At 43.3% G+C, this 19543-nt stretch overlaps 1 protein-coding gene across 3 annotated transcripts in view; it reads right to left on the reverse strand.

Annotated features, from left to right (window-relative positions):
• The window catches only part of FBN1 (fibrillin 1), a 215608-nt gene that overhangs the window by 42563 nt on the left and 153502 nt on the right, over window positions 1-19543 (reverse strand). For all 3 annotated transcript variants that reach the window (XM_079953094.1, XM_079953095.1, XM_079953096.1), the window contains 12 exons: window positions 17544-17666; window positions 16637-16759; window positions 15704-15829; window positions 13951-14073; window positions 12687-12809; window positions 11430-11594; window positions 10594-10662; window positions 10354-10479; window positions 8458-8580; window positions 3473-3631; window positions 2447-2518; window positions 1552-1677 (listed from right to left, as the gene is read on the reverse strand). In XM_079953094.1, coding sequence (XP_079809220.1) covers window positions 1552-1677; window positions 2447-2518; window positions 3473-3631; window positions 8458-8580; window positions 10354-10479; window positions 10594-10662; window positions 11430-11594; window positions 12687-12809; window positions 13951-14073; window positions 15704-15829; window positions 16637-16759; window positions 17544-17666 — 1458 coding nt within the window. The remainder of the gene's footprint in view (window positions 1-1551; window positions 1678-2446; window positions 2519-3472; window positions 3632-8457; window positions 8581-10353; window positions 10480-10593; window positions 10663-11429; window positions 11595-12686; window positions 12810-13950; window positions 14074-15703; window positions 15830-16636; window positions 16760-17543; window positions 17667-19543) is intronic.

The following is a 19543-nucleotide window of genomic DNA, read 5'->3' on the forward strand; positions in this document are numbered from 1 at the left end:
CCGATTAAATAATTTGCAAGTCTGTTATGCAGTTATTTAAAATTCACAAATTCATTTTAACAAACTTATTATGCTACCTTCGTCTCAATTATTTTAATTCAGAAGTGTAACTTTTTGGAATACATTTTCCTGATTTTAAATTTTTTAGTTCACAGCTCATTGTAAGTTCCTAATTAGCATTACTTTTATTTGACCTAGTTTTCTTTCCTGCTGACTGGAAGCATAGCATATGACTGAACAGTACTTTTCCATCCAAAAGACTAGCCCACAGTGATGCATTTTAGTAAAACTTCTCAGTTTATTACCACAGATGGAGGAGGCATGACCATTTAAAATAGTTGAACTCTCACACACTGAATTCCTACAAGCAAGCTTGAACTTGAAATCTGGTTTATGTGAAGAAGGGCATATTAGTCAATCACAAGGATGCTAATAAAACAATGGCTGCAAATCTGTAATAAGGTGACCAAATTAGAAGTTATTGGGCTTTGTTTTTAAATTTGGTACTGCCAACAAAGAATAATTATGACAAGGAAGAAGAATTAGCACTCAGGTATAGACTGATGAAGAGAGTTAAGAAAAAGTACTGAAATGACTGTGGCCTTTGTCTGCAGTCTCTTGTTCCCACAGTGGTGTTCTCAAAATGTGTGTGGGAAAGAAGCACTGGACCTTTGTTCACTGTGGGATGTAAAACTGCAGTCAAGTACAACATTCCTACAGTGGACATGTTAGGGGATATTTTGTACCACTCAGGAGAAGACTTCCTGTTTCCTCCTGAGCTGGGACAGACTTCCACTACATGTGACTTGAAAAGGGTGTGGTCTGTTGTACTAGCATGGAGGAGCACATGGCCTCCATGTTCTGATCAGTATGTGTTCTCCATTTTTGTATGTTGATATGTGTTTGGAGAAGTGACTCTTAGTCGCAGTCAATTGGGACTAACTTTTTTATGGAATAGTTCTAGTTGTTATGTAACCTAAGCCTGCCTTCAGGGATATGTCTGTGAACCTGAATGAATCTGTAATAAACTACTTTTATATTAACATTAATCAGCTTCTTGTGTTTATTCCTTTTAAGAGGGATTAGAAGGGATTTTACCAGGAAGGAATCTTTAATAGTAAGACTCAGATGAGTCAGCAAGAAGCTGATCGCTGCGTAATTTAAAAGGGGTATGTTTGGAACTCTGCTAGAATATGGAACTTGCTAGCGCAAGTTAGGAAGGATATCATTCAATAATATATCCTCTCCTGCCTCCCTAATCACCCCCACATTCATACCTTACTGCCCTCTACTTTGTGGCTACAGCACATGGAACTGCACATATCAGCACCATCAGGGATTATGACAAATGCAAAAGATCTCTTATCTGAACATTAACATGTTTGCTGGCTGTCAGAATAATCCTGGGAAACACAAGAAGGCAGCAAGACCTGATGCAGCTTCGCTGTGCCTATGAACCTATCCCCTTACATGTGCCAGCATGCATGTTCAGCACGCCACTCTACTACCATATCTACACCACTGTCATAAGCGTGAGAGGAAGCCCCTCACCTTCACATATCAGTAACTTTTCATTGTAGAAGAAGCCCCCTGGGCATTCGCACCGGAAACTGCCAATCAGGTTTATGCAGACTCCATTTTCACACACACCGGGGATCTCGCGGCATTCATCAATATCTGTATTAACAAAGCAATAAAGACTGGGACGTTTGAAGCAGAAGTTGGCCCAATTAAGAAAAACAAAAAGACTTCCTCTTAACCTCTGTTCCTGGGGCATATTGTACAATACTGCTTTTTGCACCACAAAATGCTCCAGTTTGCTCTTCATGTAAATGAAAACAAGAAAAGGAAGAAGGGAGTTCCATCTAAGAATACTTGGCTCCTTCTCTATGAATTCCTTGTTTTTCCCCCTTTGGATTTGAGTTTTTCAAACCTTGGCTATGAAACACCTACAGGCTTATAGTGTGTGAAAAACATTCATATTGAATCCTTTCCCTGCTCTCTCGTAAAGTATACACAAACATAAAGGATCCCGCCCCCCCAGCGCTTAAATTCAATACCCAGAGGAACTGATGTGAAAGGTCAGATAAAAATCTGCTTTAGCAAAAAGAAAAGACTCCCTTTCAAACCCATTGCCGATTGGCGCTCGTCCCAGAAGCTTTCCACCCTTCAGTACCTATGGTCTACAAACTAAGCCAAACTACAATGCCCTCAAACCTTTATGTTATCTTCATCCCAAGTAGCGGTCACCACAGCTGCAGGCTAAGAGGACCCAGGAAGAAGGGTGCCATAGTCTGACAAACTAAGGCATGGAGGTTGAGTTCTACCACATTGTTTAGTCTTCACTATTTCCCAGGAAAAGGCAAATCATAAAAACAAACACCCCCTTTCCCCTAATACATACCATATGAAATGAAAAGTAAATCTCAACAGAATTTTAACTCACCAACTGGCAATCCTGTAAAAATGTCTATGACGAAACCGGGCCTTTGACTTCCACAGAGAGTTGCAAATTCATCTAAAAAATGAAATAAAAATGTAGGGAAAGTCCTACACTGAATAATTACATTTCCCTGAAGTCACAAAGTACGATGATTGATTCAAACTTCAAGGAAATGCAGTCATTTTACTGTATTAATTATTGATGATGATGATGTAACCTGCTCTGGGAACTATGTAAATACTGTAAAAAGATTCAGAACACACAAATAATCAAACAACCTACCCTCAATTTTTAATCTATGCCTTTTAAAGGCCAGGTTTTCTAAATCTTCATCCCAAACTCACCAACATCCTTACATGAAGTATACACTAACCTGGTTATGCACACAACCAGTATCATATGTAGAGAAAGCTGTGGATGTATGTTTAAAATTAAACTAGATAGATCAATGTAAACAACAAAGACATGACAAAATAAACCCTGGGCCAAATCGGAGGTGTTAGGTTTGTTTAACATTTATGGTTATCACTTAACAGAAAACATGGGTATATGTGTGAATGCAGCTAGCAAATATTCTCCTAAATTAAGATAGATAGATAAATCCATGAGTGTTGTAATAATTGGGGGGGGGGGGGTTGTAACTGCTTTTCTTTTTATTATTAATTGTAGACCGCTTATAGACGCAGCTATATGGCAAGAGAAAGTGATGCTCCGTGGAGGAAGTTTGGCCACAGGAGAGCCTACGCACACCAGGTGGTTGAGAATTGGAATTTTTGATCAAATCGCAGCTTGGACAATCGTCTACTAATCCTGTCTCTATACCCATGGGAGTTTCATCTACTTTGGCTAGATAAGGAAAAGCAGGTTATGTTGCATACTAAACCCAACATTAGCACAGCATTATTGACTTTGCAGTAACATTTGTGCATGTGTACATGTAGCAGCCCATACAGCTTCCATGCACAATGTTGAGATGTATAAAAGATTCTGCTAACAGCTTTGATATTTCTCTCCAGCAGAAATACAAACCAGTGCTTGGGAGGGGGCATTGTTCACAAGGCCGGTTCCAGGCTCGTCCAATGTTGTAGGAACAGCAGCACATTTTTTTGGTCATGTTAAAGAGCAGCTCTCCATCACAGGTCTGGTTGTCAGCATAATAGTTCCTGTAGCACAGACTCCTCCTCATATCTGCAATGAAGAAAAATGAGTTAGGTTAGGCTGAGTGGCAGTGACTGACCTAAGGTCACCCAGTGTAATGGACCGGTTGGACGCAGAGGAATGGTGGGGGGAACTAGCTGGGGGACCCCCAAGGGACAAAGGCTAAGAGCCCAGGGTTTGCTGATGGGATAATAATAATATAATAATAATAAATTTTATTTATATCCCGCCCTCCCCAGCCAAAGCCAGGCTCAGGGCAGCTAACAACAATAAAATAGCGCAACATTCTAAAAACATTTCATTTTAAAAAATTAATTAAAATCAAATTGATGGCAACCATAAGCTTAAGTTCTGTGGAGATTGCCAAAGGAGGGAGTCAGGCTGTGCCCTGGCCAAAGGCTTGGCAGAACAGCTCTGTCTTGCAGGCCCTGCAGAAAGATGTCAAATCCCGCAGGGCCCTAGTCTCTTGTGACAGAGCATTCCACCAGATTGGAGCCGCAGCCGAAAAAGCCCTGGCTCTAGTTGAGTCCAGCCTAACCTCTCTGTGGCCTGGGACCTTCAGGATGTTTTATTTGAAGACCGTAAGTTCCTCTGTGGGACATACCAGGAGAGGTGGTCCCGTAGGTACGAGGGTCCTAAGCCGTATAGGGCTTTAAAGGTTAAAACCAGCATCTTTAACCTGATCCTGTACTCCACCGGGAGCCAGTGCAGCTGGTATAGCACCAGGTGAATGTGATCTTGCAGCGAAGACCCCGTAAGGAGTCTCGCTGCAGCATTCTGCACCCGCTGGAGTTTCTGGGTCAGTCTCAAGGGCAGCCCCACGTAGAGTGAGTTACAATAATCCAGTCTGGAGGTGACCGTCGCGTGGATCACAGTGGCTAGGTCAGGGCGAGAGAGGTAAGGAGCCAACTGCTTAGCTTGGCGGAGATGAAAAAATGCCGCCTTTGTTATAGCTGTAATCTGCGCCTCCATGGAGAGGGAGGTATCGAAGATTACACCCAAACTCTTAACGGACGGTGCTGGCACTAAGTGCACCCCCGCAAGAGATGGGAGTTGCCCCCTCAATCCCATATCGTCCCGTCCCAGCCAGAGGACCTCTGTCTTTGAAGGATTTAAGGATGACAATGAGTGGTCAGAGGGAGAATCCTGGAGGGAGGTGTCAGAGGCTGAAGAGGCAACAGGGCTTAGTGAGCAGAGAGAGTCTGTGGCAGAGAGAAGCCCAGAAGCAGAAGTGGTAGCAGGAGAGGAGGAAGGCCAAGAGGCAGAGGTGAGTCAGGCTGGTGTCTCCCCCTCCTGCTGCGACAAGCTCCCCTCCCCTCTGGTCTCCCAGATACAGAAGAGATATGAAGAGAGAGGAGCAAAGACAGAGGAGTTGGAAGAGTCTCAGACTGCTTGGAAAGGACTCAGGGGAGGAGGAGACTTAGGCAGCTGTGGGAAGGTGGGGACCTTCTGTCTCCACAACTGCCTCATAGGGCCAATATCTATGGAGTAGAGTTGCATATTAGGCCTGGCACTCCTGAGCAGACCTTGTATCTTCTTATAAAGAGTTTACATACTCTTTGTCATTTACTGATGACCTGCTCCTGGCACCCAGTTGGGATGTCTCTCAGGTCCTGGTTTAACAACTATATGACACTAGCTTAGAAATTTGCACAGGACAACTTCCCAGTGGATTTTGAAGCATGTTAATTTGGGACGAGGGGAACCGTTTGATTTCCCATTTTTCAGTTTTAAGGTACCAAAGCATATTTAGTTGCCCCTGCCTTAAAAGAGAAAACATACTACTCCCATGTTTTAGTAGTAAACTACTCGTGCCTTTTTTTCTGGAAGGGTTTCTTGAAATCCAGTGTTATGTTACATAGCTGACAGCTAAAGTGAAATTGCATCATCATCTATGGATAAACATCTTTCAGTATTGTCCAAAATCCCACGAATGACGCTTGGTTTCATAACTATAAAACCCAGCACTCCACTCATCAAAAGCTTTGGCAGCAGAGAACATGCTAACCTCAGCTAGTCATGGGTTCTTGCTTAAAACCTTGCTAAATCAGTGATTTCATATCCTTCTGGTGGAATTCTGGAAGACAATACCCCATATGTCTTTGGCTTAGCTGTGCTTAAATACATTTTGGGTTCATTTGAGTTTGGAACCTCAGCAACAATTCAGCTGAGGAACGGGGTTGATCTGAGATGCTTTCAACTGAAGGTAAACCCTGAAATGATGCATCTGCAAGGCAGCTGAGTTCAATGTGCTGCAGCCACTACAAAACTGTTCCAAACTGCATACTGCACAGCCTTTAATATATGGTTTATTAAAGCCATATACCAATAAAATTCAGTACAAAAATAAAACATACAACTCATTAAAAAAACAAACGAACAAGCATTTATTTATTTTTGTTTCTCAGGAAGCCAGAACAAAACTTGTCCTCATCTCGACTGAAGTCATTATTAATCTGGCAACCCTCTCAGTAATATAGGAGGAAGCATCCCTTAAACAGAGTACCAAATCTGCAAAGCCTCTGATGTTTTCTTTCTTTCTTTCGCCTTAGCTTTGTACCAGTACTAAAGTTACAAAGCAAAAGGTGAATCGCCCTTTCTGGAAGTCTCCAACTTTGAAGTCTTCCCCCCTCCCCACTTGAAGCTGCTGCTTGGGTGCAGGAAACACATTCTGCATATGCTCAGAGCTACTCTTTGCTATTATTGCTTCAAGCCAGGATTGTAGCTTCTTGTTTCATGCGAAACTGGAAAGCAAGTTATTGACTTCCAAACAAAGCAGAATATTAAGCCAAATTTAAACATCATATTTTGGCTTGTTTGGAAGCCATTAACTACTGTTTCCGGGTAAGCGTGTAACAGGAAGCTATTATTAAGTGCAAGATCCTGGCTTGTTCAGCCGCTCACACAAACGGTGGAGGAAAGCAGATTGCAGCTGCTGTGTGCTAGTGCACACCACACATTCCTATGCTGGATCAAGACAGGCTTTTTGGTTTAGCATAGCATGCAATGCAGCCCACATTACTGAATCAGTTCCATACCCTGAACTGCTACCATTTACTTAGTCACACCAGTCTCTATCACTACATATCAAATTTCCTGACATTGTTCCCACTGAACAATATGGGAAGTTTGCTGCTAACACTACCAGAGCACAATTCAGGATTTGATTTTGCCTTCCTTTGTTAAAAGCATTCTAGCCAGTCACAAACGTTTTCAGCAAGTAAAACTTTCCATTAATGAAGGGAAGGAAACTCTTGTATGTAGCCATGCTCTCTAATTACCGTATTTTTCGCTCTATAACACGCACCTGACCATAACACGCACATCGTTTTTAGAGGAGGAAAACAAGGGAAAAAACATTCTGAATGAAACAGTGGATGTATCATTTTTGGGCTTCATGCTGTGGCCACAGACATGTGATCTGATGGTGAATTTGGGGTGACCCAATGCAAAGATCCTGAGAATCCCTGTGGATCCATGCTTTGTAACCACATTTTTGCACCATTGCAGCCCCAGGCAACAGTGGGTGCGTGATTTTTTTGGTGCAGGCTGTAGCCATGGACATGCTATGTGATCTGATGGTGAATTTGGGGTGACCCAATGCAAAGATCCTGAGAATCCCTGTGGATCCATGCTTTGTAACCACATTTTTGCACCATTGCAGCCCCAGGCAACAGTGGGTGCGTGATTTTTTTGGTGCAGGTTGTAGCCATGGACATGCTATGTGATCTGATGGTGAATTTGGGGTGACCCAATGCAAAGATCCTGAGGATCCATATGGATCCATGCTTTTTAACCACGTTTTTGCACCATTGCAGCCCCAGGCAACAGTGGGTGCGTGATTTTGGGGGGGCAGGCTGTAGCCATGGACATGCTATGTGATCTGGTGGTGAATTTGGGGTGACCCAATGCAAAGATCCTGAGGATCCATGTGGACCTATGCTTTGTAACCACATTTTAAGTGGGGAGCGAAGGAAAAACAAATAAGGGACATGAGAGGGGTGTGCAGAGAAGCAGCTGGCTAAGAATGCAGGAGAGGGATTTAACGGGAGGGAGGAAAGAAAGGCAAAAGTTTCCCCCCACCCAAGCCAGCTATCTCTCTCTCTCTCTCCCTCCCTCCCTCCCCCCTCCCTCCCTCCCTCCCCCTCCCCCCTCTCTCTCCCTCCCCCTCCCCCCCCTCTCTCTCCCTTCCCCCCTCTCTCTCCCTCTCCCCCAGCAGCACAGAAGCACAGAGAGGAATTCCCCTCTGCTTGCCTGGAGGAGAGGGGCTTTCCCTGCTCTTTGTTCCGTTTCAGCAAACACAGCAACGAAACAGAGGTGGGTGGGCAGTAAGACCCTGAGGCAGAATGCAGGAAAGCATCCACTTCCTCTTTTCAGTTTTCCCTTCTCCGTGAAGCGCCGCGATTTGATTTTTGCCTGATTTTTCGGCTCCAGGGACCACACATTCGCTCTATAACACGCACAGACATTTTCCCTTCCTTTTTAGGAGAAAAAATCTGCGTGTTATAGAGGGAAAAATACGGTAGATACGTTAAAAGTCTTATTGAAAATATAGTTACCAGTTTTGTTAATGATCATGAAGAAACAAGGCTAGGCTTTTGTTTTGCATATGCTACCTTTGCTCAAGTTAAGTTCAGCCAGGCTGCCAGTTCAGAACTGAAACAAGAAGGACTCTAAATAATATATATTTTATTTTTCCCCGCAACCATATTTAGCTTATTATGTTGCCACACTGTTGTTTTCCATTGTGCTTGAGTTGCCATTGTTGTGATTTTGTGTTTGGATGTATGCCACCCTAAGTGCTTCATTTCAGCGTGGAAAGGTGGATTAGAAAACGTTGAAATAAACAAACTCACCCATACAATTGTTTCCGCCATTTACTTGCAAGTAGTCAGGAGGACAAATGCAAGTGTAGTTTCCTACGGTGTTGTAGCAAGTTCCAGGTCCACAGATGCCTTCATTCTTACATTCATCAATATCTGCAAAAACAAATAGGGGAAGTTAATATCAACTAGAGAAAGTTTTTTGTGCTGCATAAAAAACAGGTTACCTAATCCTAGATAGATATGGGTTGAAAGTAGTTATTGAACGAAGAGAAAAAGCTCAACAGATGCTTCCCCTTCCCCCACTTCATTATCACACCTTTGGGCCACACTTTGGTTAGCCCTGAATAAAAGAAGTATAGTAGGTATTTTTATATATTTGATTGATTGATTGATTGATTGATTGATTGATTGATTAAAACAATGCATATATTGCTTAACTACAATATATATTGCCCAGGGCAACCCAAAGCAACTTATAACCAAATAGACAGACACCCCCCACTCCCCCCTGCCCCCCCCACATAAGATACATTAAAACCAAGTGGAAAAGAGAAATACATTAAAAACATCCCACCCACTTCCAAAAGACCACAGATAGTTAAAGGCCAAAGGCCTGGTTATAAAGAAAAGTTTTTGCCTGGTGCCTAAGGACATACAGTACAATGATGGTGCTAGGCAAGCTTCCCAGGGGAGAGCATTCTGGAAGTGGGGAGCCACCGCAGAAAAGGCCCAATCTCGTGTTGCCACCCTCTGGACTTCTCATGGAGGGGGATCACAAAGAAGGGCCTCATGATGATTGCAGGGTCCAGGTTGGTTCACACAGGGAGAGGCTGTCCTTGAGCTATTGCTGTCCTGAGGCTTTATAGTCAAAAGTAGCCCTTTGCATTGGGCTCATTAACTAATTGGCAGGCAGTGAAGTTGGGCCAGGATTGATATTATATGCTCGAACCATCTTGCCTTGGTGAGCAACCTGGTCACTGAATTCTGCAGCAGATGAAGTTCTGGACCATCTTCAGAGGCAGCCCCACGTATAACACATTGCAGCGACTCATAGTTAGCTTCCTCCTGTGTCGTCTTTGCAGAACTCATCATGGAAAAGGATGGGGAAAACACTAGAACTGACTCTGCCTGCCATTGGTTCTGGCTGTGCCTACCATTGGTTTCCATGCTTTCTACCCTACCTGTTCCAATGGGATTGGTAAGATAAGTACCGTATTTTTCCATGTATAGGTAAAGGTAAAGGTACCCCTGACCATTAGGTCCAGTTGTGGCCGACTGGGGTTGCGGAGCTCATCTCGCTTTATTGACCGAGGGAGCCGGCGTGCAGCTTCCGGGTCATGTGGCCAGCATGACTAAGCCCCTTCTGGCAAACCAGAGCAGCGCACGGAAACATCATTTCCCGCCAGAGGTACCTTCCCGCCAGAGCAGTACCTATTTATCTACTTGCACTTTGACGTGCTTTCGAACTGCTAGGTGGCAGAAACAGGGACCGAGCAACGGGAGCTCACCCCGTCGCAGGGATTCAAACCACCGACCTTCTGATCGGCAAGTCCTAGGCTCTGTGGTTTAACCCACAGCGCCACCTGTGTCCCCTATTTCCCCCCCCCATGTATACGACTAGGTTTCCCCCCTAATAAATAATGTCAAAAATGAGGGGGCGTCTTATACACAGATAGCGCCAAAGCCATTTTCTTAAATCTACGTCCCCCAAAATAGGGGGCATCTTATACATGGGGGAGTCTTATGGACGGAAAAATACGGTAATTATGCACATACCCTTCAGTTAATTGTAACTTTCTACACCTGTACCTCATTGTGGCGCTAATTTTTCTGGAAACAGACCATGTGGTTTGATGAACATTCTTTTTCCGCGCAGAATTAAAAGCAATACTGAATAAATACTGAATAAACCTGAGGCTTACTTACCCTCACAGACTCGAGTGTCTTCATTCAAATAGTAGCCAGTTGGACACTGACACTGAAAGCTGCCAAATGAATTGATGCATTTTCCTCCTTGGCAAAGCCCAGGTAGTTCTTGGCACTCATCAATATCTAAAATCAAATGAAAATGCCGACAGTATCTTGTTAAAGAGGACTGCGAACAAACGAAGCTCATGAAATAATAATTCATTATGACATGGAGAGCCACCACAAAATATGCATTACCCTCCAAAATGACTGTAATAGGATTTGGTCGGAATCCCTCTCCTCCAGGACACAGCAGCTTGTAGTCACCTGAAAAGGGAAATAAATTTCATGAGCCTGCAATAGCCAAAGCTCTGCTACAAAATTTATCACTCTAACTCTCCTTACATCAGGCTGCAAGGAAGGGGTAGGTGTTTCTACATCAAGTTCTACCAGCAAAACTGGCCTCCCATTGGCTGCCAAACATGCAGGTAAGGTGGGCCGCTGCTCAAATCCCCACTGATGAAGGACAGCTGGAGCCCCCAAATGCTGCCTCCTAAGCGCATCCTACTTCCATCGCATGCCGGCATCAACCCCTATTTGGAGCCAATTGCCCTGCCCCCTCCTTTTTTCTGCCCAGTCGCCATGAGCAGAAGGCTATGGATACAGCAGTGGTCATTCAGCTCAGCAAAGCCCCACCAGCAGGAGTGAGGAGTTTGGTTTGCACCCTTATTTTTCTTCTGCAATCTTCTTCCAACCAGAGATCAAGTTGGAGGTTCCCAGGATGAACTTAACATTGCAATGAAGTGGTCTATATGTAACCTCTCTCCTGAAAAGTATACGCGGCTTCAGACTTCATTTACACCCAAAGCAAGTTGAGCTTTATTTTTTCGAAAACAAGATTTGAATTATTTAGCTCTAGGTGTGTGACACAAGTTCGAAGCCAGTGGCTTTCTACACTACAGCGCAATCTCCCGGCAATGTAGCACATGAATGTGCCCTGTGGGTGATCCTACTTGGATTGACTTTTGCTCAAAGGGAGCAAATGGACCAAGACACAAATTAGTCAACATCTTGTACTGCTCTGCCTCACTTACTTGAGTTTACAGCTGGGCACTGCTCACAGGGAATTCCCCAAGCTTTACCAAGGGAGCAGCAGCAAGAGGCCTTGGAAACTCCAACACCGATTTCATTGCTGCAAGCTGTATCTCCATTATCTCCTCGAGGTTTAATTTCCAAGTAACAGAAGCCAGAGCGTGTATCTAGTGGGCAAAAGAAGATGTTTCAAGTACTGTAGTGCCTTTCCCCCAAATAAGCCAAACTGCATTGTGTTTTCCTGGTTATCTTTCCTGATGTGTCAAATTTCCATATCTTTATTTTTTACCTCAATAGCCAATACAGTTTGGTAGTTCTACCATCAACACCTCAAGAATATCCCTCCCAGTTTACCATCCCATGCCTTGATTACAGTGGTACCTCTGGATGCGAACGGGATCTGATCTGGAGCCCCGTTTGCATCCAGAGCAGAACGTAACCCGCGCCTGCAGGTTGTGATTTGCCACTTCTATGCATGACGTCATTTTGAGCATCTGTGCATGCGCAAGCGGCAAAACCTGGAAGCAACACGTTCCATTACTTCCAGGTTGCCGCAGAGCGCAACCTGAAAACGTTCATCCTGAAGTGACTTTAACCTGAGGTATGACTGTATATTTAACTGTAGAGTTGCTTCACTTAAGCCTAAAGGTAAAGGGACCCCTGAACATTAGGTCCAGTCGTGGCTGACTCTGGGGTTGCGGCGCTCATCTCGCTTTACTGGCCGAGGGAGTCGGCGTACAGCTTCCAGGTCATGTGGCCAGCAGGACTAAGCCACTTCTGGCAAACCAGAGCAGCACACGGAAACGCCGTTTACTTTCCCACCGGAGCAGTACCTATTTATCTACTTGCACTTTGAGGTGCTTTCAAACTGCTAGGTTGGCAGGTGCAGGGACTGAGCAACGGGAGCTCACCCCATCATGGGGATTCGAACCACCGACCTTCTGATCAGCAAGTCCTAGGCTCTGTGGTTTAACCCACAGCGCCACCCGTGTCCCTCACTTAAGCCTACTTTCACTTAATTTTCAAGAATGCAGAAAGCCTCAGGTTCAATCCCTGGCATCTCCAGGTAGGATGGGAAAGTGTTTTTTTGTCCAAAACCTTGGAGAGCTGCTGCCCATCAGTGTAGACAACACTTAGCTTGATGGAACAATGGTCTGACTCAGCTTTCTATGCATCCTATGTGACCCAAACCATGAATAAAACACTTCAGAAGAGCTACGTAGTTTGACTCAGGAAGCCCAAAAAGAAATGATATTTACCAACACATCCAACACGAGTGGGGTTCAGTTCGAAATCTGGGGGGCACTCACAGGTATAACTGCCAGGCATATTGAGGCAAGTGCCGCTGATGCAAGTTGTGGGATCTGCACACTCGTTGATATCTGGACAGGAAAAATCCAAGAAGAACCTAGGAGTGAGCAAACACCCAAAGACTCCAAGCAAATCATACAAACAGCAGCAAGAAAACCAGGTATGCCCATTTCCATGGTTTGTCTAATAAGCCTAAGAGAAAAATACAAGGCAATGCCCATTTAAGCCTCAACGGATTTCAATGTTCTATTGAATGCACACATCCTATACCCATTCTGCGACCCAAACATCACTTTGAATTAATATCCTGGGTTCTCATCATCTACTATTCCCTTCCTTGCCAGCCAATTTACTAAGCATTTTTTGGGTGCAAATTAAATATTCTTCATATTTCCTATGCATATTGTGGGGTTTTTTTTTTTGTTTGTTTAAAGAACAAAAAGAAAATGCAATTCTGCAAAATCAGGCACGATGGCCCCGATCCCGAAAGTTGTACATGGAATTTTGGTGTGACTGGAATCATGTTTGCTGAGTGCCCACTGTCGTTTGAGAGTAGAGACCTTGCAGATTATGTTTGACTACATATCCAATCATCCCTGATCATTGGCCATGCTGGCTGTGACTGAGAGGAGCTGAAGTCCAAAGACATCTGCAAAGTCACACGTTCCCCCATAGCTGTTTCAGCAAGTAAATATAAAATGCTTTGCATCTATCCACAACAACAACAAAGAAAAGTGCCTGTCAGATTACCTTGATTTAAGACTGTAAGGCTGCATATACATCATACATTTAAAGCACATTCGCACCCACCCCAAAGAATCCTGGGGACTGTAGGTTTTTTTAAGCATGCTTGGAATTGTAGCTCTGTGAAGGGCAAACTACAGTTCCCAGGATAATTGGGAGGCGAGTGCTTTAAAGGTATGGTGTGAACACAGTCGAAGCATAATATGTGGAAATGCCTACCTCCAAACATTTCATTTTCCCAATCCAACAGAAATGGTAACATATTTGGCAGGTGGTACGACTGAATGTGGCCATCCTTTGTAAGATCAAACTCATAGCACCAGGATGTCTTTGCCACTGAAGATTAGTTAATCTGGACATATTTCTGAGAAAACTTGTTTACACGAGCAGTTAAGTAAAGAGGCCTATCTCTTTAATGAATCAGCCAAGTAATGCTTAACAACTAGATTGGCCAAGTCACATACTTACCTGTGCAGTTCCCACCGCTTCGGTCCAATTCATATCCTGTCTCACAGTGGCACTGGAACAAGCCAGGCAAGTTTTGGCAAGTCCCAAAGACACATATGTTGGGAAGGGCACACTCATCGATATCTTGAAGGAAGGGGAAAAGAGACAGGAGATGCCTTTATTATGTTGATATAAGCAAGAACGCAACTTTCAGCTTCAAGTAATGAACCACAATTCGAAAAGCAAAATACAAAAGTGGGTGAGAAAAACACCAGCATGTTCTTTAAAAGTAAAAAAAATAAAAGACTCAAAGGGCACTCCCCATAAAAATGCCAGAGAGAGCAGGAATAAATAAATATTTAGCAGGCAGCTCCGCCTTACAAGGGACCTAGACAGTGGGGTGAGGCAGTTGGAAACATTTGTCCTCTGATAGTTCCAGTGTAGTCTCTCCCCTTATGGGATGAGTCTCAGAAACACTGTACTCACTAGCCATGAGATATCTCTTGGGGAGACAAGTCCATCAGTTTAGTTATAGCAAGGTAGACTAGGGACACCTAAGAGTGTCCCTAAGTAAAGTATGTTCAGCTTTCTTCCTGAGAAATTCATGAAGATTGTTCAGTAATCTGGGAGAGAGTAAAGATGTGTACTCAGAACTATGGTGGGAAGCTAACCCTGTTTCGTGACCCTGCTGATGCCAGTTACCAGGGCGATAGCTGGGTTTGCTCCCTGCATCAGTCTTGCTGATTACAACTTGTTCACTTTGTTCCATAGAACTTAATGCCACTAGAACTATGGATTGTTTATGTATAATTGTTTTTAATACTTGCAAACCACTTGCAAGCCTGTTTTGACATTAAGCAGTAAATAAATTAACAAATAATAATAATAATTACCGTACTACATCAGTAGTGAATCTAGCTCCTATATGTAAAACTTCATTTCATCATCTGCATAATCCCAACTAGGATTCACAATTGATTGCAATGCTTGTTTGTATAGGATACGATTCACAGAGGTTTAGCATTGCTATGAGTTGTTGATGCACTGTTATGGTGAGATCATCATTCATAACTGTCAGGGAACTGCCATCAGTGCCGGAGGGAGAGAGCAAAAGCCAGAGGGATTCCAGAGAGTGTCCAGGGATCGGGAGAAGCAGCCCATCTTCTGGGGAAGAGAATCAGCGTAGCACCAGTGGAGAAGGGGGGCAGATGGGGGAAGTGGCGAGGCGGTCCCATGACTCCTTGCCTGGGACCAGCGGGGAGAGTAGGGGTCCTCCGCTGCCCACGCCCTCCTTGCGCAGAAGGCTTTCGCGCAGAGAGAGTAGGAAGAGACTAGGCGTCAAAGAGCTTCTTTGCTGGAAGAAGTTTAAGAAACGCCCACTGACGGATACTGCCAGCAATTGAGTCAGCCACGGGTGAGTGGCTGTCCGGACAGAAAAGGTTCACTTTGGCAACCCAGCCAGGTGTTTGCACCCAGCCGGGGAGATAAGCACCGGCTTATGCACGAGCAACCCCTAGAACCATTACAATAACCAACTTACGCTTCTTACAATTTTATCTCAATATCTTTATAAACCATTTGATATTTCATAAATATATACCTACTAAGATGAGACACATTCTACTGAAACTCCCAAGTGGGCACTTCCTTTTGATCCCAATGGCGAAGTGCCTTTAAATTTCTTTCGAAAAATTCAGGAGACCTGTGTTGATTGCCTAATTACATTGGCTTGCCAAATTCAGGTAAGTACTGTTTATATACGGCACTGAATTACCTGTGCAGGCTTTCCCATCTGGGGTAGGTAGAAACCCCATATCACATTCACAGCGATAACCTCCTGGAGCATTGAGGCACTGGCCGTTTTCACAGAGGTTCAAGTTTTCTGCGCATTCATCAATATCTGAAAAGAAAAAGAAGTCACAGATGAACAATTTCTTTTATTTATGCCAAGGAGCAACTATTGCCCAAGGCCTGAAATTCTACAACAGAAACTAAAGTATGGACATAATGAGCGCTTGCCAAATGGAAAGGGAGAGAAGATATTTTTTCTGCTTGGGAAGAAGGGATGGAGCCATAGCTCAGTAGAAGAGGGGGGTGTGTGTGTGTGTGTGTGTGTGTGTGTGTGTGTTACATATATTTCTCCTAAGTTTGCAATAGAGTTATTAGCTAAACAAAAAAAATCACAAAACATGAAAAATGCATAGTCTCGACTACTGTATTGTTATTTTTTGGGGGGAAAGGTATTGTTCTAGGTTTAAATACATACACTGAGATAAAATACATATTTTGTGATAAAATACTGTTCAAGTATGTACTTAAATATGAATTCCCATCTGGACTTTAAAAAACACATGTGAGATTCACATGGGTCAAAAACAGACTGAATCATCCCTAATTTAAACAGCACTCTTTGCACTTTTTTTAAAAAATGTAGATTAATGTGGAGATGAAATGGAATAAAATTATGAATGAACCTGTGGAAACAACTGCAACAGAACAGAAATAGATCTGTCTGACCTTTTTACACAGGCCCCATTCAATTGTTTCTAACAACAGCCACATATTCATTCAAATGGGTAAGATGGCCAGGTACGTGTTCCTGAGGGACCATTTTATATTGTCAAACACTGGGCAGTGGAGGAAAGGGACTCCCTAAATGTCACTATCAGAGGTATGGGAGGGTCGCCCCCCCCTCGAGAAAGCTCACCTGTACATGTGAATCCATCCCCAGAGTACCCTTCTTTACACAGGCAACGGTACGACCCCATGGTATTTTTGCAATCCGCATGAGGGCTGCACATGTGTGTCCCATTTGAGCATTCATCTAGGTCTGAAGGGAACAAAAATGGCATTAATAAAAACATAAATATTTTTCATTGCAAGCTGAAAGGGAAAGTCTTGCAACAGCAGAAGGTCTATGAAAAAAAACAAATGGCACGACAATACGGGGAACAAAATTCCCAATTAATTTTTTTATTAAAAAAAATTAGATCTCCATATACTCTATCTGCGGATTGACATAACATTCCCAGGTCTAAGTCAATTCAGATAAGTACTTAAGATGAAAACTACCAATTAATATATCAGGCAATTCATCACCAAAACACGTCGCTGTGCCAAATGCAGATGCTAAATTTGGCATACCAAGAATTTAAGTGCAACATACTTAAAAATAAGCCAAATTTTGATAGGTGAAGAAATAGCTGCTGAGGTACACTGTACTACTTTGCAGATTGTTATAAAAATGCCAGAATAAAGACTGACAGCAATTGTTTATACTCCTGGGAAGAGGAAACAAATGTAATTTTAAGCTGATTATTTGAAGCGGTGGAGAGGGAATGCTTATTTCAAAATCATCTGGGCAACAGTAGAAGAGGCCTAAGGAAAGCAGCAAATTTTCCTTCTCTCCAAGTTTTTAAGGAGCAGTTAGAAAAACATCTGCAAGGGGTTGATGAGATCTCTGCACTGGCACAGAGAGTTGTATTTGATAACTATAAAGTCACTTTCAGAGCAAATGAAGCCAAAGGATGCCCAAATGATTACTTTCAACACTGACATATTAATATTTCGAAGTTTAAAAACAACAGCACCTGACCAAAGTTCCTCTAACTCACCTTTACACTTGATACCATCACCAAGCCAACCTGGGCTGCAACTGCATTTGAAACTTCCAGCAGTGTTCGTACAGATAGCATTCCGGTCACAATTATGGGCTCCAATTTCACACTCGTTAATATCTGCAGGGGGAAACAATAAAATGTAAGAGAAGCAAATGTAAAACATTTTCTTAAATTTCTTCGGGCAAACACTTTCCCCCCTTAACTGCTTTATTTTCTGATAAGCAGTTGGCAAATCTTTGATCACAGTATTCAAGAGGTAAAGGGAAAGGACCCCTGACAGTTAAGTCCAGTTGCGAATGACTCTGGGCTTGTGGCGCTCATCTCACTTTACTGGCCGAGGGAGCCGACGTTTGTCCTCAGACAGTTTTTCCGGGTCATATGGCCAGCATGACTAAGCCACTTCAGGTGAAACCAAAGCAGCGCAGGGAAACGCCGTTTACCTTCCCTCTGGAGCGGTACCCATTTATCTACTTGCACTTTGACGTGCTTTTGAACTGCTAGGTTGGCAGGAGCAGGGACCAAGAAACGGGAGCTCACCCCGTCACGGGGATTCAAACCGCCAACCTTCTGATCAGCAAGCCCAAGAGGCTCAGTGGTTTTAGACCACAGCGCCACCATATTTCCAACAGGTGGAAAGATTCTGCAGAGAGCACCACCTTGGAAATGCATTGTTTAATTATGCATAGGTGATTGAATCAGATTTTGATTGCTTACATGACTTCCTTATAGTTTCATTTTAAAGCCAGCTTTCATACTACCAGATGACTTCAATAACAGAAGACAGTGAGAATTCACGAATTTGATTTCTGTAACTTCTAATGCTAGGTAAGATGATCCACACTTCCCAGGCTAACATGCAGATCCAAATGCATTTATTTTTCAGATTTTGTACTTTTCTGAAGTTTGCAACGTAAGTTATTGGCTCAAAAATATACCCCAAAATGCTGAAATGCACTATAAAATGTGTTTAGAAATTTGTACAATGAGATAAAATAAGTATTTAAATACATATTTCAAGATAAAATATTTATTTGAATATGAATTTTTGTACAGGTTAAAAAAATATATTACACATTAATCTGGTAACTGGATGAAACTGACTTGCACAGTTGGCATAGACCAGGAACAGGCTGGCTGCCTGTTAGTCCTACTAGCAAGTGGACCCATTTAAATTAAATGCCACGGCTAATTTCAGTGGGTCTACTTTGAGTGGGATATAGCTGGATGCAACTTCTTATTCCTTTCTTTTTTTAATAAATAGTCACCAAAAAGGTGGCCAGGGCGGGAGGAGACAGGTGACAAAGTAACTGTTTTTGGGAAGGCATTTCACATCCCTCAAAAGCAATCATTTTTTGCCCTGAACTAAAGCAGAGACATCACCTTGCCAACAAAGGTCCGTATAGTTAAAGCTATGGTTTTCCCAGTAGTGATGTATGGAAGTGAGAGCTGGACTATAAAGAAGGCTGGTCGCCAAAGAATTGATGCTTTTGAATTATGGTGCTGGAAGAGACTCTTGAGAGTCCCATGGACTGCAAGAAGATCAAACCTGTCCATTCTGAAGGAAATCAGCCCTGAGTGCTCACTGGAAGGACAGATCCTGCAACTGAGGCTCCAATACTTTGGCCACCTCATGAGAAGAGAAGACTCCCTGGAAAAGACCCTGATGTTGGGAAAGATTGAGGGCACAAGGAGAAGGGGACGACAGAGGACGAGATGGCTGGACAGTGTTCTCGAAGCTACCAGCATGAGTTTGACCAAACTGCGGGAGGCAGTGGAAGACAGGAGTGCCTGGTGTGCTCTGGTCTATGGGGTCACGAAGAGTCGTACACGACTAAACAACTAAACAACAACAACAAAAGTTTCAGTCAGAGGAAAGGAGGAGCCTTAACACAGTGGTTTTCAAACTGTGTTGGTTTGGTCCCCTGATTATGAAACCAAAATAAAATTATCTTCCAGCTTTCCAGTAATACAAAGAGACCGGGCTCTGTTGCCCT

Source organism: Podarcis cretensis, assembly GCF_951804945.1.
Source record: "Podarcis cretensis genome assembly, chromosome: 14".
In the NCBI taxonomy this organism is placed as follows: Eukaryota; Metazoa; Chordata; class Lepidosauria; order Squamata; family Lacertidae; genus Podarcis; species Podarcis cretensis.